The sequence below is a fragment of the Moschus berezovskii genome, chromosome 18 (genome assembly GCF_049115385.1).
Source record: "Moschus berezovskii isolate FMDL1 chromosome 18, NW_MosBer_1.0, whole genome shotgun sequence".
Taxonomy (NCBI): Eukaryota; Metazoa; Chordata; class Mammalia; order Artiodactyla; family Moschidae; genus Moschus; species Moschus berezovskii.
The window spans coordinates 35,183,701-35,210,034 of NC_142477.1; the positions used below are offsets into that span (position 1 = coordinate 35,183,701).

Here is a 26,334-nt window from a genome sequence, read left to right on the forward strand (position 1 = left end):
GACCAGGATGCTTAAAGCGTGTTGGAAGTGCTTCAGTGGAACGTGGTGGGTGGCAGGTAATGGCCGTTTTGCTAATCTTGATAATTCCCCACTTCAGCAGGGTACCTCAGAGCATCTTCCCCACAGCATGTATCTCTGCAGGCTTAGCTGTGGGGAGACTAGATTACTGTCCTGAAACATTAAACCCGTAATAGACCCAGCCGTCTACAGGTCTCCCAAATGTATGTGCCCCAGGGCCCACATTTCCTCCAATGCAGAGAATCACAAAGGAGTTTTTGGTTCCAATTTTTCTGGCGAGAGGCTCTGCCTGATGGCTGAAAACCTGCTTCCAATCCCAAGTGAAAGTCTGCCGGGTGACATCATGGACACCTAGCACTCTGCCTGCCGACTGAATCGCAGGTCCCCTCTCAATCTGTTCCCCCATCTGTGCAGCAGGGAGGCTGCCACTGGGCCTCAGGGCTCTGGGAAACGCTCAAGCCGACTGGAATCTCAGCGGCATAAGGCTCCTCGGCAGGGCTCTGGGTCAAGGCAATGAGCAGAACATTGACTCCCCTGGTTTTTTCCTGTGATTGCGGTTCCATTCCTCCTGCCCTCGCTCGCCCAAGCTCTCCCGCGCACCAGTCTGGGCAGATCAAACTGTGCTGTGGAGGGCCTGCTGAGTGACGGCTTCATGACCCCCCTGTAGTTTGGTTAAATCTGGAAGGTTTCCTTGGTTCCTGGGGGCAGCAGTGAGACCCCTGTCCTGCAACCCTTACCTTAGAAATAAAGAAGACAAATTTCTATGTTGAGAATTAAACTAGTAAATTACATCATACACAGTTGAATAGCCAGCCTCAGGAATACCCAAGTTAGGAAATTGTCCATAAAAACATAGAATCACAGGAATCTTGAGAAGGATGGACGAAAATATTATTTCGCTCATAATTTTAAAAAACAGAAATCATATCATACTGATGTTGTGGTATGTGGTTAGGAGTTTAGTTGGCTAAGCCGTATCTGACTCTTTTGCAACCCCAAGGACTGTAGCCTGCCAGGCTCCTGTGTCCATGGGATTTCCCAGGCAAGAATACTGGAGTGGGTTGCCATTTCCTTCTCCAGGGCATCTTCCTAACACAGGAATGAAAGGCACGTCTCCTGCTTGGCAGGCTGATTTTTTACCACTGAGCCACCTGGGAAGCCACTCTGTGGTTGGGAGAAAAGGGTATAAATCAAAGGGCTGTATTTAGTGTAGAGAGTAGGGAAAAAACCCTCCAGGAGCCAGATGTGGGTGATACCTTTTCAGATGTTAAGGAGGACAGTCTTGGCTCTGTGGGCAGTTTCCTTGTCTAAGCCCAGGTTGGGGCAGGAAAGAGTGCCTTGACAGGAGAGCCCTCCTATGCTCACCTGGTTTCCCTTGTTCTGAAGTTTGCCTTCCTCTCTGCCTCCTGCCTTCAGGGAAAACAGCTATTGATTAGGTTGATGCAAACATCCTGCCCACTTAATAACTATATTTCCAACTGAAAGTTAATAAATGAGCATCCTTGCTGGGAACTGTATGTCCGTATCTTTCAATGTGCTGACAGAATTCATGTATCTGAGCCTTGGTGCCTAAAGAAATGGATGGTGGGAGGTTGACCAAGATCAGGCTCACCTGGTGGTGTCTCCCTGGCCTACCGGTGGCTTTCCCCAGCCACACCTTTTAACTGTGCACATGCCCCTGGACGTTAGCACAGACACAGCATCAGCACGATCTTCGACAGTGGGTCCCACCTCTTCGTTTCCCCAGGCTTCTCCCCAAGGCCATCATGCCCAGAGTAGAGTTTGATGATTTGTTGATTTCCGGCTTATTTCCTTTCCATTTCTACAACCTTTGGTCTTAATTTTTCTCTACTTCACTTTTCTCCTGTTATGGAATTAAGTCCTCTGGACCCTGCTCAGGCCCTAGCCTGGCTGAGGCTCTCTTCCCTGCCAGGCAGAGGGCTCTTTTCCCATCTTGGTTCAAGCAGCCGAATAACGAAACTGAAGCTGAGATCCACACAGCACAAGTGTTATTCAGTGGCTAAGGAATGGAGAAGGGGACTAAGTTTACAGATCGACTTTTCATCCATGTGGTGAGCGAGATTTAATTTTAAAGAATGAAGACAAAAGGCAGAGGAGTGAGGCTGATGGTCGAGAAGCATATACGCTAGTCTAACCAGGGAAGGGGTAGGGCTTTCTCAAAGTAGTGGAGTGCCACCCTTTTACTATTTTTTTTCTGATCCTTAATGTCCATTTAATAGGCTTGTTGACTTAAAAGATAGTCACAACATAGAAACTGAAAATTATCTTTTATTTGGTGGAAATTTTTGAGACTTCAAGCCCCGAAGACAGCTTCTCAAGTGACCTTGAGAGAACTGTTTTGGAGGGGGGAAGGGTGAGGGGTGTTCCATGGTGAGGGGTGGGTTATGGGGCTGGGGAAGGATCAGGTTAGACAAAAGTTTGCAACAAAGGAGGCAAGTATTCTTCAGATGATGTCCACATCAAAGATTATTGTTAATTAAGGAAAGCCTCTCACTTCTGCGCCACCGGGGCCGGCGTCTCTCGCGTCTGAATGCAGAGTTCCAAAGAATAGCAAGGAGAGATAAGAAAGCTTTTCTCAGTGATCAATGCAAAGAAATAGAGGAAAACAACAGAATAGGAAAAACAAGAGATCTCTTCAAGAAAACTATAGAGATTCCAAGGGAACATTTCATGCAAAGATGGGCTCGATAAAGGACAAAAATGGTATGGACCTGACAGAAGCAGAAGATATTAAGAAGAGGTGGCAAGAATACACAGAAGAACTGTACAAAAAAGATCTTCACGACCAAGATAGTCACAACAACGTGATCACTGACCTAGAGCCAGACATCTTGGAATGTGAAGTCAAGTAGGCCTTAGAAAGCATCACTACGAACAAAGCTAGTGGAGGTGATGGAATTCCAGTTGAGCTATTTCAAATCTTGAAAGATGATGCTGTGAAAGTGCTGCACTCAATATGCCAGCAAATTTGGAAAACTCAGCAGTGGCCACAGGACTGGAAAAGGTCAGTCTTAATTCCAATCCCTAAGAAAGGCAATGCCAAAGAATGCTCAAACTACCGCACAATTGCACTCATCTCACACGCTAGTAAAGTCATGCTCAAAATTCTCCAAGCCAGGCTTCAGCAATATGTGAACCGTGAACTCCCAGATGTTCAAGCAGGTTTTAGAAAAGGCAGAGGCACCAGAGATCCAATTGCCAACATCCGCTGGATCATGGAGAAAGCAAGAGAGTTCCAGAAAAATATCTATTTCTGCTTCATTGACTATGCCAAAGCCTTTGACTGTGTGGATGACAATAAACTGTGGAAAATTCTGAAAGAGGTGGGAATACCAGACCACCTGACCTGCCTCTTGAGAAACCTGTATGCAGGTCAGGAAGCAACAGTCAGAACTGTACATGGAACAACAGACTGGTTCCAAATAGGAAAAGGAGTACGTCAAGGCTGTATATTGTCACCTTGCTTATTTAACTTATATGCAGAGTACATCATGAGGAACGCTGGGCTGGAAGAAGCACAAGCTGGCATCAAGATTGCTGGGAGAAATATCAATAACCTCAGATATGCAGATGACACCACCCTTATGGCAGAAAGTGAAGAGGAACTAAAAAGCCTCTTGATGAAAATGAAAGAGGAGAGTGAAAAGGTTGGCTTGAAGCTCAACATTCAGAAAACAAAGATCATGGCATCTGGTCCCATCACTTCATGGGAAATAGATGGAAAAACAGTGGAAACAGTGTCAGACTTTATTTTTTTTGGGCTCCAAAATCACTGCAGATGCTGATTGCAGCCATGAAATTAAAAGACGCTTACTCCTTGGAAGGAAAGTTATGACCAACGTTGATAGTATATTAAAAAGCAGAGACATTACTTTGCTAACAAAGGTCCGTCTAGTCCAGGCTATGGTTTTTCCCCTGGTCATGTATGGATGTGAGAGTTGGACTGTGAAGAAAGCTGATCACTGAAGAATTGATGTTTTTGAACTGTGGTGCTGGAGAAGATTCTTGAGAGTCCCTTGTACTGCAAGGAGATCCAACCAGTCCATTCTAAAGGAGATCAATCCTGGGTGTTCATTGGAAGGACTGATGCTAAAGCTGAAACTCCAATACTTTGGCCACCTCATGCGATGAGTTGACTCACTGGAAAAGACTCTGATGCTGGGAAAGGTTGGGGGCGGGAGGAGAAGGGGACGACAGAGAATGAGATGGCTGGATGGCATCAGCGACTCTGTGGACATGAGTTTGAGTGAACTCCGGGAGTTGGTGATGGACAGGGAGGCCTGGCATGCTGTAATTCATGGGGTTGCGGAGAGTCGGACACGACTGAGCGACTGAACTGAACTGAACTGAACTGAAGGAAAGCCAGATATCTCAAGGAATTTAGCACTGTTCTATATATGGGAAGATGCACATGTCTGGGCTTACTGAAATCATTCCTTTCATATGCATCTCAGCTATCTGGGGCCAGCATCCTGCTTCTTGGTTTTTCACAATTTTAGAATGGCTACAAAGGACAGCAGGCATTGTTCTCCTTTTTGGGCACTCTCAGGGCTCAGAAATTCACATCTGGAGGCCCGAAATCACGGATGGCTGTGACATCCTTATTTACTGACATGGCAGGAAACATTCAATTTCACATGCTAATATAGTAAGGTTAACATATAATGAGACTCAAGGTCTGTTGGAGGTCAGATTGGTCACCATCTTGGTCCCAGCTGGTTCCATCTGGTTTTTATGTTGGTAACTTCCTTTCTTATCTCTGGACCCTTTCACTTAAAGATTTATGTTGTGTGTGTTAGTCATTCAGTCACGTCCGACTCTTTGTAACCCCATGAACTGTAGCTCACCAGGCTTCTCTGTCCATGGAATTCTCCAGGCATGGATACTAGAATGGGTTGCCATTCCCTTCTCCAGGGGATCTTCCCAACTAAGGGATCGAACCTGGATTTCCCAAATTGCAGGCAGATTCTTTACCATCTGAGCCACCAGGGAAGCACTTATAAAGATTTATGTTAACTCCTAAAGATGGGGATTCACTGGTTTTGAGCAAAGACCTGGGGCAATTCTGGAAACACATCCACTGTTGTTGAACCCAAGTTCGTATGCCCAACACACAGAAACAGAGTTTGGAGCAGGAAAGGTTTATTGTAGGACCAAGCAAGGAGAATGGGTGACTCATGCTCAAAACAGTTTAAAGGCTCTGGGGCGTATGACCTTCCCCTGATTGGTTGGTGGGGAGGTAATTGGGTGGTGCTCTAGGAATCTAAATCATTAGCCTTCTGGTTCCAACCAGTCTGGAATCCAGACTTGTGCTCAGCCTGAAATTCCCATCCTCCCTCTGGGTGGGACCCTGTAGAAGAACTCAGAGATTTATATCAGATTGTTATGTATGTTCCTTCAGGAGGAACTCTGAGTCCTGTGACTCTATTGTTCTAATTATTAACTGTTTGAATCTGCCGTCTGAAACTCAGGGAAGGCCTAGGAGGCTGATGCCTTTTTCCTACAAATAAGAACTGGGGACATGGAAAGGCTTTTGTATGCTGGAGGGTCCCACAGGGTCCTTGCTTGGTTTCACTGCCCTTTAAAGGCCAGGATGGCGCACGAGCAGCCTTGGGGTTCATTGCGAGCCCAGGGACTGGTGTATCACACGCCTTCACAATCTTCCCTTAATTCTGGTGTTCTGCCTGCAAGAGGTCAAATGAGGATTCCTTTCCTGTCACTCCATGGATGTTGACTTGCCTTCTCATGACCATTGTCTGAACCTTTCCCACAGTGAAGCCTGGGAAAAGGGGCTGCTTCTCAGAGAGACACAGGGGCTGAACCTTTGTGCTCTGTGATCTCTTGGTTTCCTCTGAGGATACTGTCCTTGCACCAGGCCCTCCAGCCTGGACTACTGCAAGCAGTCTGGGAGGGGAGGGAGTGGAGGCCGGTCTGTGCACAACTTAGCCTTTTGCCAAATTTTAAAGTCTGTGGGTCCTCAATGGAAACACCGGATTTCCTCTTGTTCCATGGCCCTCACACCCCACACCCACCCATCCCAAGCAAGTTCCTTCCCTCTTCCTGAATGCTGGTTCTTTCTGCTGCTCCAGGGAGCTTTTATTCAGTAGGCTATATTTCTTCTTATCTTCCGTAAGAACTGAACTGTGGTTACAAGCACGTGAATGTAAACCACCCAGGGCTCCCCCGCTCCTCCTCTTGGCAAACACTCAAAATCTGATAAAGCAATTTGGCCTATCTTTTCTGCAGTTTAAAACTTCCATGTATTGTATCAGTTCAGTTCAGTCGCTCAATCGTGTCCGACTCTCTGTGACCCCATGAATCACAGCACGCCAGGCTTCCCTGTCCATCATCAACTCCCGGAGTTCACCCAAACTCATGTCCATAGAGTCGGTGATGCCATCCAGCCATCTCATTCCCTGTCGTCCCCTTCTCCTCCTGCCCCCAACCTTTCCCAGCATCAGAGTCTTTTCCAGTGAGTCAACTCGTCACATGAGGTGGCCAAAGTATTGCAGTTTCAGCTTCAGCATCAGTCCTTCCAATGAACACCCAGGATTGATCTCCTCTAGAATGGACTGATTGGATCTCCTTGCAGTACAAGGGACTCTCAAGAGTCTTCTCCAGCACCACAGTTCAAAAGCACCAATTCTTTGGCGATCAGCCTTCTTCATAGTCCAACTCTCACATCCATACATGACCACGGGAAAAACCATATCTTAATGAGGCTAGCAAGTCCATCCAACTTGCTAACTCAGCTCCAATGTCCAACAAGGTGCTGGAACTGGAAGGGAACTTAATAAAACTGCCTCATTTAACAGATAAGGAAACTGAGCCCCAAAGTTGCTAAAAGACTTGCCTGGGAACCTACAGTTAGCCAGTGGGAAAGACTGAGGGCAGAAGGAGAAGAGGGCATCAGAGGATGAGATGGCTGAATGGCATCACTGATGCAATGGACATGAACTTGGGCAAACTTCAGGAGACGGTGAAGGACAGAAGGCCTGGTGTGCTGCAGTCCACAGGGTTGCAAAGAGTCGGACACAACGGGGCAATTGAACAGCAACAGTGGGAGAGTGTCACTGGCTGATAGAAAATACTTGAGTTGTTTTTAATTAACAATGAGGTCAGATTCTATGCAATTGGTTGCTAAAATTTAAATATAGTAAGATTATTTACCCAAAAGTCTAAACACTAGAAGCACCTAAAAAAGTACAGTTGTTCTGAAAGAAACAACTGTAAAGTAACTAACTACTCATTAAGAAAGAATAAGTCCAGTGAACTTAAGGAACTTATCATATGCATGCTATATGTTCATGGTGTCGACTAAAAAAGATGTACAACTTGAGAGTTGCTACTTAAGTTTTATTTGGGGCAAAATAAGGACTGAAGCCCAGGAGGCAGCACCTCAGATAGCTCTGAAAGACTGCTCCCCAGCTGCAGTGGGGGAAGGTCAATATATACAGTTTTGGTGAAGAGGGAGTTCAATACCATGAAGCACTCATTTTACAAAAGGTTTGTTGTTAGTCATGAGGATCTGATATCACCATGAAGGGATTTGGTGCTTCTCTATATATATGCAGAATATATCATGAGAAAGCTGGACTGGATGAAGCACAAGCTAGAGTCAAGATTGCCAGGAGAAATACAGATAACCTCGGATATGCAGATGACACCACCCTTATGGGAGAAAGTGAAGAACTAAAGAGCCTCTTGATGAAAGTGAAAGAGGAGAGTGAAAAAGTTGGCTTAAAACTCAACATTCAGAAAACAAAGATCATAGCATCCAGTCCCATCACTTCATGGCAAACAGATGGGGAAACAGTAGAAACCATGGCTGACTTTATTTTGGGGGGCTCCAAAATCACTTCAGATGGTGACTGCAGCCATGAAATTAAAAGACGCTTGCTCCTTGGAAGAAAAGTTATGACCAACCTAGGCAGCATATTAAAAAGCACAGGCATTACTTTGCCAACAAAGGTCTGTCTAGTCAAGGCTATGGTTTTTCCAGTAGTCATGTATGGATGTGAGAGTTGGACTATAAAGAAAAGTGATCGCCAAAGAATTTATGCCTTTGAACTGTGGTGTTGGAGAAGACTCTTGAGAGTCCTTGGACTGCAAGGAGATCCAACCAGCCCATCCTAAAGGAGATCAATCCTGAGTGTTCATTGGAAGGACTGATGCTGAAGCTGAAACTCCAATACTTTGGCCACCTGATGCGAAGAACTGACTCATTTGAAAAGACCCTGATGCTGGGAAAGATTGAAGGAGGGAGGAGAAGAGGACAACAGAGGATGAGATGGCTGGATGGCATCACCGACTCGATGGACATGAGTTTGAGTGAACTCCGGGAGTTGGTGATGGACAGGGAGGCCTCGCGTGCTGCAGTCCATGGGGTCGAAAAGAGTCGGACACGACTGAGCGACTGAACAGAACTCAACTAGATATGAGGAGATGCAAGGATTGAGATCATAACATCTGTTCCTAAAAGCATCCAACTATTTAAAGCCCTGTCCCACCAGATTCCCTGGAGCACAGAGTGCCTCACTCCACCCTGAACTTGCTCCAGGTTGTTGAAAGTCAACAACTATAGCAGCAGGGGGTTCAATTTCCTAGAGGCAGATGGCAAATGCCTTTGTTGTTCAGTCTTTGACAATGCCCTTGGTAAGTTCCAATTTATAGGTGACAGTGACATGATCTAAAGGCCTGTCATCTGCATATTGGTGGCATCATGGCTGCCCAATCCATGCAAAGAGGACAGGACAGTCATATTAAAATCAGCAATCACAGTAATCACAGGATGGGTCTCAGTTCGTTCATTACATTTGATAGATAGCAAGTGTTTCAAAGTATTGAATTGCCATTTTGATACCCAGCAGGGGCCTGTAGGGCTGCCGGACATGAAGGCCATTTTGTCTGCCATTTCTTGTAGTAAGACTCCGGCCTCCATGACCTTCTCTGAGTTCTAAAGAGCAGAACAGTTACTAATCAAGAGAGGAGCAGCCATGAAACCACCTGCGGCGAGACTAAAGGGAGGCTCATCAAGATCGGGAGACCAGATGCTCTGAGGTCCTGTTTTTGTTGTTGTTTAGTCATTGAGTCGTGTTCAACTCTTTTCCACCCCCATGGACTGTAGCCCTGCAGACTCCTCTGTCCATGGGATTTCCCAGGCAAAAATACTGGAGAGGGTTACCATGTCCTTCTCCAGGAGATCTCAACCCAAGAATCAAACCCACATCTCCTGCCTGGCAGGCAGATTCTTTCCCGCTGAACCACTAGGGAAGCCCATTGAGACCCTGAAGACACCCTGATCTTGTCTGCTACCCTACCCTTTGGAAACTTTGCAGAAGAAAGAAGGCAGGACTTTTACTGCCTTGATCCTAATCACATTCCCCTCTCTGATTCTATGTGCTCAGCGGTTCAGTCCTGTCTGACTCTTTGCAGCCACATGGACTGTAGCCTGGCAGGCTCCTCTGCCCATGGAATTTTCCAGGCAAGAATACTGGAGTGGGGTGCCATTTCTTACTCCAGGGGATCTTCCTGACGCAGGAATCAAACCTGTGTCTATTGCATCTCCTGCACTGGCAGGCTGATTCTTTACTATTCTGCCACCTGGGAAGCCTGACTATATGACCTCTCCCTATTTACTAGGGGGTATTGGGCACAGGTCTTGAGGTTCTCACCTACTGTGTTCCCCTTTTGCCTGGCAAAGAAATAAAGCCACTCTTTCCTTCTCCATAATTCTGCTTCTATATTTCTGTTTGGCAGTGGTGCACAGACAGCCAAGATTTTAGCATTCAGTTTCAAAAATATGTACCTCACCGAATAAATGCCCTTTCCCCATCATTGTGCTCTTTCAGAATTTAGATGCCTACATTCCAAACATATAATTAATCCAGAACTGCCCAAATCCTGACATTCTGAGTAAACAATCTTAAACTGCAAATGTATAAGCTTGTTTCAGTATTCGAAGCCACAAGAGATACATTTTAGAAGTATTTAGAAAGCAGAAATAATTTATAATATTCATTTTGGTCTGTTGTTTTCTACACTCATCTTGAGAGACAAGATTCATGATGTTTCATGAATTTTTAAAAAGTTTGGACGAATAGCCCATGAGTTAGGACATACAATATCGTCAAGTACTAGATTCTCAAACTAGCTGCCAGGTAATTCTTTTTCATTTCATTCTTTTTTTTTTTGTTTTCTTTTATCCTACTCTTCAGGGGTCATCAGACCCAGAAACTGAAGGATTGTGATCCTGTCTTGATGTGCATTCCTCTCATGTCTAATTGAGGGCTGGACATGAGAGCCCTTCTATATGATTCTATAATCATATGAGAATGTTACCCAGTTCAAGCTTGGTCTGCTTACCACATAACAGGCCAGTTAACCAAGATATAAGTTGTTGAGCTTGGGCTTCCCTGGTGGCTCAGCTGGTAAAGAATCTGCCTGCAATATGAGAGACCTGGATTTGATCCCTGGTTTGGGAAGATCCCTTGGAGACGGGAATGGCTACCCACTCCAGTATTCTGGCCTGGAGAATTCCATGGACTGTATATCCATAGGGTCTCAAACAGTTGGCCACTACTGAGTGACTTTCACTATTTGCCTGCAATACAAGAGACCCCGGATTGATTACTGGGTTGGGAAGATCTCCTGGAAAAGGAAGAGGCTACCCACTCCAATATTCTTGGGCTTTGCTGGCAGCTCAGCTGGTAAGGAATCCACCTGCAATGTGGGAGACCTGGGTTCGATCCCTGGGTTGGGATGATTCCCCTGGAGAAGGGAATGGCTACCCCCTCCAGTCTTCTGGCCTGGAGAATTCCATGGACCGTACAGTCCTTGTGGTTGCAAAGAGTCAGACACAAGACTGAGCGACTTTGGCAAGGTGTTGAGGCATGGAATACAGTGACAGAGAAGATGGCAGACTGATGTCTCGAAATAACCATCTTGTCAGGGATCTGGGTGCCAGGTTCTCCTATAGGGCAGAGAGAGGGCGGAGTTGAGCAAGTAAAGATATTATCGTGCAAATATCTCTTAGAATGGCCAACCTCAGGAAGGGCTGTGTTAACTTCTTCTTTTTTTTTTTTTTTGCCTATTAACTTCTTTAAACTTCTTTAGGCAGAGGGACAGGGTTCCTTGGGGCAGGTCATTATGTGTGATTATAATGACAAAAGCAATGAAAAGCAAAGGTTAAAGTCAAAGAAACAGATCTCTCATGGAGTCGGAATTGGCTCTCACCTGCAATAAGAACATCTCTCTCATCCCCTAAAACTGTAGCATAGACCTTGGAAAGCTTCACTTTCTCAGAACCCATTATGTGTCCCCCAGTGTGCCACTTCATGGCCTTTCACACACTGTATTCAGCGATCTCTTTCTCCAGCAGATCACAGCTGCCGCAGGTCAGGTCATCATCTCTTCCCTGGCCCGGCACAATCGACCCTTGCTGCATGTAAACAAAGACTGGTTCAGATTCTTGTTCTGTCTCACACACAGCCATTCAGTTAGTCTAGAGTCTAAAACCCAAAAAGATGTCCTTTTCATTGTAGGGGACGGGAATGCAAAAGTAGGAAGTCAAGAAACACCTGGAGTAACAGCCAGATTTGGCCTTGGAATACAGAATGAAGCACGGCAAAGGCTAACAGAGTTTTGTCAAGAGAATGCACTGGTCGTAGCAAACACCCTCTTCCAACAACACAAGAGAAGACTCTACACATGGACATCACCAGATGGTCAACACCAAAATCATATTGATTATATTCTTTGCAGCCAAAGATGGAGAAGCTGTATACAGTCCGCAAAAACAAGACCAGGAGCTGACTGTGGCTCAGATCATGAACTCCTTATTGCCAAATTAAGACTTAAATTGAAGAAATTAGGGAAAACCACTAGTCTCTTCAGGTATGACCTAAATCAAATCCCTAACAATTATACAGTGGAAGTGAGAAATAGAATTAAGGGACTAGATCTGATAAGAGTGCCTAATGAACTATGGACAGAGGTTCGTGACATTGTTCAGGAGACAGGGATCAAGATCATCCCCAAGAAAAAGAAATACAAAAAAACAAAATGGCTGTCTGAGGACGCCTTACAAATAGCTGTGAAAAGAAGAAAAGTGAAAAGCAAAGGAGAAAAGGAAAGATATACCCATTTGAATGCAGAGTTCCAAAGAATAGCAAGGAGAGATAAGAAAGTCTTCCTCAGTGATCAGTGCAAAGAAATAGAGGAAAACAATAGAATGGGAAAGACTCAAGATCTCTTCAAGAAAATTAGAGATACCAAGAGAACATTTCATGCAAAGATGGGCTCAATAAAGGACAGAAATGGTGTGGACCTAACAGAAGCAGAAGATATTAAGAAGAGATGGCAAGAATACACAGAAGAACTGTACAAAAAAGATCTTCATGACCCAGATAATCACAATGGTGTGATTAGTCACCTAGAGCAAGACATCCTGGAATGTGAAGTCAAGTAGGCCTTAGGAAGCATCACTATGAACAAAGCTAATGGAGGTGATGGAATTCCAGTTGAGTTATTTCAAATCCTAAAAGATGATGCTGTGAAAGTGCTGCACTCAATATACCAGCAAATTTGGAGAACTCAGCAGGGGCCACAGGACTGGAAAAGGTCAGTTTTCATTCCAATCCCTAAGAAAGGCAATGCCAAAGAATGCTCAAACTACCGCACAATTGCACTCATCTCACACGCTAGTAAAGTCATGCTCAAAATTCTCCAAGTGAGGCTTCAACAATATGTGAACCGTGAACTTCCAGATGTTCAAACAGGTTTTAGAAAAGGCAGAGGAACCAGAGATCAAATTGCCAACATCTGCTGGATCATGGAAAAAGCAAGAGAGTTCCAGAAAAACATCTATTTCTGCTTTATTGACTATGCCAAAGCCTTTGACTGTGGGGATCACAATAAACTGTGAAAAATTCTGGAAGAGATAGGAATACCAGACCACCTGACCTGCCTCTTGAGACTCTGTATACAGGTCAGGAAGCAGCGGTTAGAACTGTACATGGAACAACAGACTGGTTCCAAATAGGAAAAGGAGTATGGAAAGGCTGTATATTGTCACCCTGCTTATTTAACTTCTTTGCAGAGTAAATCATGAGAAATGTTGGGCTGGATGAAGCATGAGCTGGAATCAAGGTTGCTGGGAAAAATATCCATAACCTCAAATATGCAGATGATACCACCCTTATGGCAGAAAGTGAAGAGGAAGTAAAGAGCCTCTTGATGAAAGTGAAAGAGGAGAGTGAAAAGGTTGGCTTGAAGCTCAACATTCAGAAAACAAAGATCATGGCATCTGGTCCCATCACTTCATGGGAAATAGATGGGGAAACAATGGAAACAGTGTCAGACTTTATTTTTGGGGGGCTCCAAAATCACTGCAGATGCTGATTGCAGCCATGAAATTAAAAGACGCTTACTCCTTGGAAGGAAAGTTATGACCAACCTAGATAGCATATTAGAAAGCAGAGACATTACTTTGCCAACCAACGTCCGCCTAGTCAGGGCTATGGTTTTTCCCATGGTCATGTATGGATGTGAGAGTTGGACTGTGAAGAAAGCTGATCGCCGAAGAATTGGTGCTTTTGAACTGTGGTGCTGGAGAAGACTCTTGAGAGTCCCTTGTACTGCAAGGAGATCCAACCAGTCCATTCTAAAGGAGATCAATCCTGGGTGTTCATTGGAAGGACTGATGCTGAAGCTGAAACTCCAATACTTTGGCCACCTCATGCGACGAGTTGACTCACTGGAAAAGAGTCTGATGCTGGGAGGGATTGGGGGCAGGAGGAGAAGGTGACGACAGAGAATGAGATGGGTGGATGGCATCGCCGACTCGATGGACATGAGTTTGAGTGAACTCCGGGAGTTGGTGATGGACAGGGAGGCCTGGCGTGCTGTGTTTCATGGGGTCGCAAAGAGTCAGACACGACTGAGCTACTGAACTGAACTGAACTGAAAGAGCCTCTTGGTGAAAGTGAAAGAGGAGAGTGAAAAAGTTGGCTTAAAGCTCAACATTCAGAAAACTAAGATCATGGCATCCGGTCCCATCACTTCATGGCAAATAGATGGGGAAACAGTGGCATACTTTATTTTGGGGGGCTCCGATCGGAGAAGGCAATGGCAAGCCACTCCAGTACTCTTGCCTAGAAAATCCCATGGACGGAGGAGCCTGGTAGGCTGCAGTCCATGGGGTCGCTACGAGTCAGACATGACTGAGCGACTTCACTTTCCCTTTTCACTTTCACTCATTGGAGAAGGAAATGGCAACCCACTCCAGTGTTCTTGCCTGGAGAATCCCAGGGACGGGGGAGCCTGATGGGCTGCCGTCTATGGGGTCACACAGAGTCAGACACGACTGAAGTGACTTCGCAGCAGCAGCAGCATACTGGAGATGGTGACTGCAGCCATGAAATTAAAAGATGCTTACTCCTTGGAAGGAAAGTTATGATCAACCTAGACAGCATATTAAAAAGCAGAGACATTAATTTGCCAACAAAGGTCCGTCCAGTCAAGGCTATGGTTTCTCCAGTAGTCATGTATGGATGTGAGAGTTGGACTATAAAGAAAGCTGAGCACCAAAGAATTGATGCTTTTGAACTATGGTGTTGGAGAAGACTCTTGAGAGTCCCTTGGACTGCAAGGAGATCCAACCAGTCCAACCTATAGGAGATCAGTCCTGAGTGTTCATTGGAAGTACTGATGTTGAAGCTGCAACTCCAATACTTTGGCCACGTCATGCAAAGAGCTGACTCATTTGAAAAGACCCTGATGCTGCAAAAGATTGAGGGCGGGAGGAGAAGGGGACAACAGAGGATGAGATGGTTGGATGGCATCACCGACTCAATGGACATGAGTTTGAGAAACTCCAGAAGTTGGTGATGGATAGGAAGCCTGGCGTGCTGCCGTCCATGGGGTCATAAAGAGTCAGACACAACTGAGCAACTGAACTGAACTGAACTTAAGAGTCAGTCATGTAGATAGTTAAAAATTAGCCAGTATCCTGGTCTTCCAAAACATAAGGCGACCTAAAGGTGTCACAGTTGTTTGTATTTATAATGTTTCTCAATCAGCTGTAGGCTTTTGTGTAACACCTGGGGCTGCAGAGTGGTAATCATATGTGCTTTTAGCTCTTTGACAAACAGAAACATGCCCGGTTTGTTGTTGTTGTTGATGGTGGTGACAGGTGCCCCAAATCAAGGTAGGAACTTAATAACAGCTGCTGTTGACAAAGTAGCAGGGCTGGTGTTTAAACACTCAGGATTATATCTGGTCATTGAATCTGAGAGTTAAGAGTGAATTAAAACACTTCATTCATTAGGGATTTTGTTTACCTATAATGGAATATCTAATTAATAGGGCTTAAACAAGATAGCAGCCCATTTTTCTTTCAATCTAGGATTGGTACGAGCTGCTCAAGGAAGTCTTATAGTTGGTCACAGGATGGTAGCTAAAGCTCCAGTCATCAAGTGTGAATTTTAAGTGTGAAGAAGGGAAAAGAACTCTCATAAAAAAAAATAAACCTCTTTGATAGACCCACTCAACAACTTCGTGGGCCAAGACTATATAGTTATGGCTACGCTTCTCTGAAAGAACACTAAAAAATACAGGGTTTTTTTGGTGTTAGAGGGAAAGAGAAGAGAAAGAACATTGTGTAGGCAACTAGCCTCACTCCTCTACTTTGGCTCCTCAAACATACCCTTTTTTCTGTATGTGGAATAGACTCTATTATCAAGAGAGAAGGCTCTGAAGCCTCATATAGTTGGCAAGATTAGAGCCCTGGGTTTCTGGGGGGTGTAGGGTCCTCTCCATCAGTTCTGGATACAACTCCTTGCAACTGAGCTGTGACACATCTAACCTGTAGTACTGTGGAGATATGAAATAGCTACAATAAAAAATTTGCTTTATAAAAGGAGGTATGGAAAACAGAGCAGTCGCTGTTCTTGGCAGTGACAATGCCTTGTTCCAGTGGCAAGAACTCCTGTTCCTTGTCCTCCATGACCCTTGACTCTCTCTAGGATTATTCATCATTCATTGTCTTCCAAGACCACTTCTGGGGTGGGCACGGGAAGGACACCTTCTCCAGGGCTAGACACATCATCAAGTCTACTTCTTATGGATGAGAATGGCTGCAAATCAGATTGGGGTCTTTTGACGATAGAGTTCCCTCCAAACTTAGTAGGCTTTTCTGGCCAATTCCTGATGACTTGTTTCCTTTTGTTTCTAGTTTATGAGTTCTGCCCATGTCCCTACACTTAATGTCTGCTACATAATGTATGCTGCTGGTCATTGCTGAAACAGTGACCTCCAGTGGGTGATCACACCCTTGGCAGCAGCCTTACAACCTCTATCTGATGGGATACCACCCACCCGTTTCTAATCAAGCAGACTGTCTGCCCCCCCTGCCAGGGTCCAAGTGCGGGCCCCTCAGGCAGCAGATTGCAGGCTGAATGTTGAGCATGCCTTCTTAACAGAGCGATATTTCTTCCCATCTCACTTGCCAGCTGAGTTAAAGAACTCAGGACTTTGCTAGGACTGAAAAAGCACCAGCAATATTTTAAATTTTTCCTACCAACTTCTTTAACACCACAGCTTTAGTCAACAAATCTGTGACTTTCCACTGCATAGCAGCTGCCAGATGGACCAAATACTTCATAGAAGGGTGAGGGGCACCTTTTCAGCCCACAAGATCTAAGTCCTAGGCATCTGTCTCCCTCCTTCCCTTGCTTATCTAGTTCCACATTGTAGGTTCTGTTACTTTAATTTTACTTATTTATCTATCTCTCTATCTTTTGGCCACACCACCCAGCTTGGAGGATCTTAGTTCCCTGACCAAGGATTAAACCCACGCCTCTTGCAGTGGAAGCCCAGAGTCTTAACCACTGGACCACCAGGGAAGTCCCAGCTTCTGTTACTTTTAGTTTCCCCGCTTTTAGGTTCCACACTGTGCATTTGTTTGGAGTTTAATTCATCTAATTTGTTGGATTTTGAAAAATCCAAATAATAGTGATTAAACAACATGTTGTTGTTTTTAAGTATCTAAGTCATATCCAACTCTTTGTGAGCCCACGGACTATAGCTTGCCAGGGCCTCTCTGTCTGTGGGATTTACTGGGGTGGGTTACCATTTCCTTCTCCAGAGGATCTTTCCAACCCGGGGATCGAACCCACGTCTCCTGCATTGGTAGGCGGATTCTTTACCACTTAGCCACCAGGGAAGCCCTGATTAAACAGCATAGGGGGTTATTTTTCCTTCCACGTCTGCTCTTAAGGAATGCCACTGTGAACCCCACCCAGGATTTCCACTTTGATCTCATTGGCCAGAACACTGTTGTAGAGCTCTTTGTATCTCCTCCAAGAGAGGCTGGGTAGATGGATACATCACCACACCCGGGAACATACAGGAAGAAGGAAGGGTCATCAGTAGACAGCCACAGCTTCTGACTTTACCTGCTTGTTGATCTTAGGAGGTCCGATGGTGACGGGGCAGAGATCCCCAGGCAGGGTGCCTGGGTAAGTCCAGTGCAAGTGCAAAAGGGCGAGGTTGTCAGGAGCAGGCAGGGAGGTGCTGATGTAGAGGGGAGCAGGGCCCTGGCCCCCGAGGCTGGGTTCCAGTCCTGGCTCTGTTACTTATTGTGAGAGCTCAGGCATTTAATTAGCCTCTCTGTTTCTGTTCTTTTTTCTGAGCCTTTAAAAACTGCAAACTAACAGTACCTCCCTGCAGTAATGTTGGGAAAATTAAATAACAGAATCAGTGGAAAGGGCTCATTTAGAACAGCATCTGATCCGTGGTTATGCTCAGAAAATATTAGTCAGTAGCCCGTGTTGGTAAAATGGATGCCCTTGTTTTGTAAGGTGGTTGTGGGAGAATGAACAAGACAGGGAGGAAGCAGCCAGCACCGAGGACACTTTTCCCCCCTCTTCTTGTAGCTAACAGTCCTTTCTCTCCCGGCTCTGACCTCAGGGTCTTTGCACTTGGGGTTCCCTCAGCAAAAACAGCCTTCCCACAGATATTCTCTCACCTCCATCTCTCACTTCATTCAGGTCTCTTCTCCAGGGTCCTTTCCTAATCCCCTCCCATACCCGTTCCTCCAGGGCCTCTGACACTGCTGTAATTCTCTTCACTGTGCTAATCACCATGTGACCTTAGCGTGTTCCATGTTTACCAATGCGCCTTCCTCAGAAGAAGCTTCTTGAGGCTTGGTGGGAAAGTCATCTGTTTTGTTCTGGGCTCAGCACATGATGGGCACTCACTGAACCTCTGTTGAATAAGTCAGTAGTCAATATTTAATCCACACTGGTTTCCTTTTAAAATGTGAGCATTTTCTAAAAGTCAAAAGAGGAACCCATCTAGGAAGACTAGATGGAGGTGGAGGAATTTGAACTTAGTAGAGGTCTAGAAAATCCCATGGATGGAGGAGCCTGGTGGGCTGCAGTCCGTGGGGTCGCTAAGAGTCGGACACGACTGAGCGATTTCACTTTCACTTTTCACTTTCACACATTGGAGAAGGAAATGGCAACCCACTCCAGTGTTCTTGCCTGGAGAATCCCAGGGATGGGGGAGCCTGGTGGGCTTCCGTCTATGGGGTCACACAGAGTCGGACACGACTGAAGTGACTTAGCAGCAGCAGCAGCAGAGGTCAGAATAGGAGAACGTTTAGAAGCCAGGACAGTTGGAAGAGAGTGTTGGTACAGAACAGCCCAGTGTGAATCAGATTTTGAGGCAAGATCTGGATAAGCCAGGAGACCTCTTCACATCTCCCCCTAGGTTTAGGATTTAAGTCTTGGGTTTCACGTGACTCTGAGCCTGTGACTTTGGGCAGATGATTGGTTTCACTCAGTTCAGGCTTGTTGTTGTTTTTTTCATTGTTAGCCCCCTCCTCTCTCCCCGGAGAAAATTTTAATTTAATTTCAGTTCTAACACATACAATTAAATGCTATGAAATAAGTGTCAGGTGGGATTGAGGGTCGCAGCAGAAGGAAGCATTAACCATTATTATCTCTAAATTTTGTGGATGATGTCACCCTGCTGAGAATACATGGCTCAGCTCAAAGGAGATCCAAGACCGGTGGCCGATTCTAACACCATATCAATAAATTAACTCAGGGACAGAAGCATTTATTTGGAATGTTAAGGCTGTCAGCTTCAAGCTACTCAAAATTAATTTAAATTATCACAGCTATTTGCTTGAGATGGGAAACTAATTGGAGAATTAAGCATGGTAGATAAAAGTGAACTGCACTGTTGCAGTGGCTCTCCAAGCCCACAAATTCTACTCCCTCTTACAATGGGTCGATCCTCAAGATGAGCTTTTAGACCTTAACACATACCGGTCATGGAGGGATACTGGTATTTGTAATGACTGGCAGGCTTCTGTGTATTCTCTGTGTCAGCATTCTGTTTGCTGAGATATTTGGTACTGGATTGTTTCATGGGATATTGTGAACATACCACATTTCTCCCAGTAGCGTTGTAAGAGCGTGTGTCTTTGCATATGTCCTGAGTCATCTCAGATCATTGCAGTGGATGGGGATGCCTCTATACCCTTTATTTGTAGAAAAACCCACAAAAGGAGTTGATCAAATAGAGAGCTGGAAAGATTACTGTTAAATTCCAAGTTTTAGGTACAGAATTGAAAGGTTATATAGTTCGTGAATAACTTCAGTAAGATTAACTAAGTCTCTTGATGGTGTCTGTACATTTGAAATCATTTTTCCTTTTCTGAAAACTCCACTGTCCAGAGGGTGGACTCCCAGCAGCCACGTTGATACCTTGTGACCACACCTCCTTGGCCATAACTGATGGATGGACTCCTGATGGACAAATGATCCAATGCAAGCCAATCAACTTGTGTTCACCGCCAATGTACTAACTAACAACTTTCGAGTTACAAAGAGCAGGAAAAAAAAGGTTTTTTTCTCTAAAATGTTCAAATATAATGTATTACAAAGATCATTGTTGTTGTTCAGTTGCTAAATTGTGTCCAACTTTTGGTGACCCCATGGACTGCAACACTTCAGATTTCCTTGTCCTTCACTATCTCCCAGTTTGCTTAAACTCATGTCCATTGAATTAGTGATGCCATCCAACCATCTCATCCTCTGTTGCCCCTTCTCTTCCTGCCTTCAATCTTTCCCAGCATCAGGGTCTTTTCCAATGAATCAGCTCTTCGCATGAGGTGGCCAAAGTATTGGGAGTTTCAACTTCAACATCAGTCCTTCCAATGAACACCCAGGACTGATCTCCTTTAGGATGGACTGGTTTGATGTCCTTGCAGTCCAAGGGACTCTCAAGAGTCTTCTCAGCAACACAGTTCAAAAGTATCAATTCTTCAGCACTCAGCTTTTTTTATGGTCCAACTGTCAAATTCATACATAACTACTGGAAAAACCATAGCTTTGACTATACAGACCTTTGTCAGCAAAGTGATGTCTCTGCTTTCTAATATGCTGTATAGGTTTTGTTTTTCTTTCAAGGAGCAAGCGTCTTTTAATTTCATGGCAAGTTTTCATTTATTTATACATCTCCCACTAGACTATGAATGCCTATTGGACAGGGGATTTACCTTTTGACAATATATTCCCAGTGCCAAGTTCAAGGTCTGTTTCTCAGTATATGTTCATATGTTAGATACATGTTGGAAAATGTGGAAAAGAAGTGAAAGTGTTAGTTGCTCAGCCCCATCCAACGCTTTGCAACCACATAGACTGTAGCCTGTCAGGCTCCTCTGTCAATGGGATTTCCCAGGCAAGAATACTGGAGAGGAGAGCCATTCTCGTCTCAAGGCAATCTTCATGAGAAGATAGATTCTTTACCATCTAAGCCACAAGGGAAGCCGTAAATGCATGTTGCATAAATACAGTTTGACGTCAAGGGAGGAAAATTCTCTATTGCTCTTAAGTTTGGGTCTCTTCAGTCACTTATTTTCCAAATGAACATCTAACCCAATATGTTTAACTCTTGTTTTCACATGTATGGAACCATCTGAACTGTGACTCACACCTTGAATCACCATCAAAATTTTAATTTCAAAGAATCTTTTAAAAGATATTTTAAATTATTGAAAGTCTACAAGGTGACAGACACTATGCTGGGGTGGGGAGTGTATTGATGAACCAGACATTGTCACTGTACTTGAGAACCTCTCTGTGGAGTATGAGAAGCCTTAGAGATCATTTAACTCAACTTTCTCATTTTACAGATGAGGAAACAGAGACTCCTAAGAGTTGTTCAGCCTGATGGAAAATGTTTTGATTTATTCATAAGACTTTAATATGTCTGTGTGGAGTTACTGTTCAGTAAGAGGTGTTACTTACTTGGGCCAAAGAAATTGATTTTTGTCCATGTATGGATTATCTTTTCTTTGATTTTGCCTTTCTTTTTAATAGGTGCATGATTATGTAGATGATACTTACTAGGCTTTTAATTTATAGGGAACCAGTTAATAGCTGGCACTCCAGTTCTCTGGAAACTCACAGCCTACTTTACTAGAAATTTCTTTACGGTTCCTGAGGAATAAGGTCATTTATTCTTGACATGGCTTCTGACACCTCTCCCACTTGTTATTATTCCTTGTTAAATCACTTCCTGAGACGGCTTGAGAATGTTTTCCATCTTAGATGGCACGGTTTATATTGACTTTCTCTAGCTGAAAGTGAAGTTCTAAGAAGAGACTGAAAGGGGTCATTTTTCTGTGTTTACAGAGGATGAAGGTGAAAATCTCTTTGGAGGAGAAGGAGAATTGGCCAGGGTGTTCAATTAACCTTCCACTGGGAGGGAGGGATTGTGCGCTGGGCACTCTGCATGTTTGGGCGGGGGGCGGTGAGGGGAAAGGGGATGTCACTGCCACCCTCGCACAGGAGCCTGCAGTAGCCACGTGCAGCCTGGGGAGTCTGTCACTGATTGAGCCACATACCCAGGACTAGCCAAGGAGTGGTCAGGGCTGCTCACCCAGAAACCTGCGGAAACACCTCTCTGCAGAAGACAGCTTTGGGGTTGGCCTCACATGGGTTGCTTTCAACAGTTTGCCAAAGAAAAAGAAGAGAGGAGACTAAAAGCTGGAGGCTGTAAAGAGATACGATTCTGTCTGAATATACATGACATGTGCACGCACTTGGGCCCATCAAGGCAAATGGACATAGATCTGAATGTCCTAGGAATGTGAGTTCTTCAATATGTCCATCACCCCTCTGCAGTCTTCCGGGGAGTCTTGTCACACAGCCTCTGGGGTGGATGTGAATTTGATGGGACTTGTCCTGGCAAAAGTTATCTCATTTCCTTACTGATCAGGGAAATGTCCTGGGGAAGGTCAGCGTTTCAGAGTGTTCTTCTCTGGGGGAAGGGTGTGTGTGTGTGTGCATCCATGCATCTGCGTATCTGTGTGTGTCTGCGTGTGTGCATCTGTGCGTACATCTGTCTGTGTGCATCTGTTTCTGTGTGTGCCTCTGTGTGCATTCGTGTATCTCTGTGTGTCTCTGCTTCTCTGGATGAGTGTGTGTATACGTCTGTGTGTGCATCTGTGTGTACATCTATCTGTGTGCATATGTGTTTCTGTGTGTGCCTCTGTGTATTTGTGTGTGTCTCTGCACCTCTGTATGAGTATGTCTCTGTGTGTGCATCTCTGCATGAATGTGTTTGTGCCGGTGCCCAGCCATGCATCTGTGTATCCGTGTGCATCTATGCATCTCTGTATGACAGTGTGTGCGTGCATTTCTGTACCGGTGTATGTGTGCGTATTCACACAGGGTGGAGGGAACACAGCAATGGGCTGGGGAGGGGCACTAGGTTCCTGACTCGGAAAGCAAGCACCCTTCTTCCGTAATGTTCTCCTGCCATGTGTTCTACGTCCGAAGGCTCACTGTTGTAAGAGGAGTTTTTTGTTTTTACTCCTCCCAGGTGTGAACGAGTCCAGGGGAGGTCACCCTGTCGCCGCTGGAGGAACACCTCATTTCCAGGTCCTCTGCAAGAGCCCGGCTGTGAAATGAACCAAGCAGGGACTGGTCGGACACTTCCTTCCTTTCCTCACTGACGCTCCGGGCCCAGCGATTGTTCCCCTGTTGCTCTGACTGTGAACCGTCCTCCTCTTGCCAAAGCAAACAGCCTGGACTGGAGGAGGAGTCCCTCAGGCTTGTCTGCCAGCCTGAACATGAATGCAGGCCGAGCAGACGCCAGCCCGCGTTCCCGAGGGACGTGGGGCCCCGCGGGGCCTGGCCCTCGGGAGCAGGTCCTCTCATGATGCTGGCGCCTGGGAGTGAGCACCATGCCCATCACCCAGGACAATGCCGGGCTGCACCTGCCCCTCCTCTACCAGTGGCTGCAGAACAGCCTGCGGGAGGGCGGGGATGGCCCGGAGCAGCGCCTCTGCCAGGCGGCCATCCAGAAACTGCAGGAGTATATCAGGCTGAACTTCGCTGTGGACGAGAGCGCCATCCAGCCCGACCGCAGCCCTCCTGGGGTGGAGATCTGCACCGTGTACCTCACCAAGGAGCTGGGGGACGCGGAGACTGTGGGCCTCAGTTTCGGGAACATCCCTGTGTTTGGGGACTATGGGGAAAAGCGCAGAGGGGGCAAGAAGAGGAAAACCCACCAGGGCCCTGTGCTGGATGTGGGCTGCATCTGGGTGACAGAGCTAAGGAAGAACAGCCCGGCCGGGAAGAGTGGGAAGGTGCGCCTACGGGACGAGATCCTCTCCCTGAACGGGCAGCTGATGATCGGAGTTGATGTCAGTGGGGCCAGGTGAGTGGGGGAGCACCAGGTCCAGTGTGGGGGCAGATGTGGGACCCCTGTGGCTCACTTATGCCTGATGCTGAGGTCTGTGAGTCCTCCTGTGGTGAGAAGCCAACAGCATTTATCCTATGGAGGGAAACTACACACTCTTGAGATTCTGTGGTATTTATATGTTTGTTTTGCTTCATTCTCTCTTAGAAGACTCAGGCTCAGAGTTTCTCCTTTTTTCTCAAAACTTGGGGTAAGAAAGAAAATAAATAGTCCATGATAAGAGGATAAGAAATATTACATTGAGTTAGACCCTCTTGTCTACTCAACCCAGCATCTGACCTCCAATCGGAAGGCCATAGGTTAGGTCCTGGGTATGTTTCCATCTGCCTGTCCCTATGACCTTTGCCACCAACTCCCAATTCAGAAGCCTCTTGAGATGCTTAGAAATGTCTTTAGACCACCACCCTGCTGTTTGCTCGTCCTGGAAGATCCCCTTGGATCTCATCTCAATGAACATATTTCTGTTTTCTACCCATGTGGCCATTTACCATGGCAGTAAGTTATGGTTGGACTGTTTTGTTGTTTCTTGAGTGAATTATGGTCCCCAAGACCACCTTCAGCTTCTATGATTTACTCGGAGAACTCACAGAACTCAGAAAAGCTATTATATTCATGGTTATAGTTTTATTACAATGAAAGGAATCAGATTAAAATCAACAAGGTGCATAGAATCCAGGAGAGACCAGGAGCAAGCTTGCAGTCGTCCTCTCCTGGTAGAGTTACACAGAAGTACTCAATTCTCCCAGCAACAATGTGTGACAACATATATGGGGTACTGGGGAGTACTGAGGAGCTCACCCAAGTCTTGATGTTTTTATTGGGGGTTCATTAGTCTCCTAGACACCCCAAGCCTGCGTAGCTGACCTTTGTTACTAAGTATCCAGTCCTTCCAGAAGTCAAACTAATACCACATGATCCAAGGCCCCCACCAGAGATCACATTATTAGCATAAACTATCTGGTGTGGCCGAAGGCCTCAGGTATACAAGGATAGTCTCTGTTGTTGGTGTTTAGTCGCTCAGTCATGTCTGACTCTTTGCGACCCCATGGACTGCAGCATGCCAGGCTTCCCTCTCCTCCACTGTCTCCCAGAGTTTGCTCAAACTCGTGAAAAAGGAAGCAGGCCTGTGGGTGCTCTAAGATGCACCCAGGATTTTTTTTAGTCAAGTATGGTAAGACATGCAGACAGAGGAACAGCTGTCATGAAGGAAGGAGCTTATACCCCAATCCCTAGAGGCAGGAGGCACAGCACTGCGTGCAGAGCCACAGGGGGAGGCACCCGCATTGGTCGGGAGACCGAGGGTGGGAGGGGAGAACAGGGCCCAAAGCCTCTGTTAGGGGTTTCAAGGGAAAGATTGGGTGAGACGTGGTAGGTATTCTGAGGAACCTTAGGATAGTTTTAGTAATTTCGGCAAGCTCTGAGCTATAGGGGTGGTCTCCAGTTGTCCAGTACCTGACCCCGGCTAATTTAGACAGGGGAATAGAGAGTTGATATGTAGCGGTGGTGGTGGTTTAGTTGCTAAGTTGTGTCCGACTCTTGCAACTGCATGGACTGTAGCCTGCCTAGCTCTTCTGTCCATGGGATTCTCTAGGCAAGAATACTGGAGTGGGTTGCCATTTCTTTTCCAGGCTTGATGTGTGAGAGTTGGTTAAAAGAGACAGTTGGGATTTGGGCTCTGGACTGGTTGGTTAGTATTATTGATATCAAACAGCTCAAGAGAGCTGTTTGCTATCTCTAGGAGTTAGCTGCCCCTGATGGATAGGAGGGGCAGTCTCTCCAGGATCAAGTCTCCAAATGCCAGAGGATCAAGAATACAGGAACTAAGGGAGCAGCCAGTATCCTGGGCTCTGAATATTTTCCATGGCTGAGGGAGTAAATCCTCCAAACAAAACTTTTTCACTAGGCAACAGTCACGGCTCTGAAATTCCCTTCTCTAAGGGGCTGTTGTGTGTACGCCAGGTGATGAAGGGCTAGGTGAAAGAAAGTCTACCCAGGAGGTTCTCAGGTTTAGGTGTCGAAGAAGGAGAAGGCCAAACCCTCTGCTTAGTCTTCAAGACATTATAAAAGTGAAACAGGCAATGAGACAAGGGCTCCTGGAGTCCTGGTCTCCCAGTGCCCAGAACAACCGGGACATTCACAAGACAGGAGAGAAAAAGCCTGGGTTGATTTTTCAAGATTGACTCCTTAGTTCTCTGGCATAATTATAACAACAACCATTTACTGAGCAGTTATGGCTCTAGGGACTCTCTACCACCACTGTCATTTAATACCTGCTACAGCTCTATATAAGGGCTTCCCCGGTGGCTCAGATGGTAAAGAATCTGCCTGCAATGCAGGAGACCAGGGTTCGATCCCTGGGTTGGGAAGATCACTTGGAGATGGAAATGGCAACCCACTCCAGTATTCTTGCCTGGAGAACTCCACGGACAGAGGAGCCTGGCGGGCTACAGTTCATAGGCTCGCAAAGAGTCTGAAGTGACTGAGCATGAACAGGAGCCCAACTCTATAAAG

At 45.8% G+C, this 26,334-nt stretch overlaps 1 protein-coding gene across 5 annotated transcripts in view; it reads left to right on the top strand.

The window, feature by feature from the left end:
- Positions 1–26,334, top strand: part of PDZD2 (PDZ domain containing 2) — a 414,864-nt gene that overhangs the window by 129,441 nt on the left and 259,089 nt on the right. For all 5 annotated transcript variants that reach the window (XM_055422224.2, XM_055422225.2, XM_055422226.2 and 2 more), the window contains exon 2: positions 22,942–23,781. In XM_055422224.2, coding sequence (XP_055278199.2) covers positions 23,306–23,781 — 476 coding nt within the window. In that variant the 5' untranslated portion in view covers positions 22,942–23,305. The remainder of the gene's footprint in view (positions 1–22,941; positions 23,782–26,334) is intronic.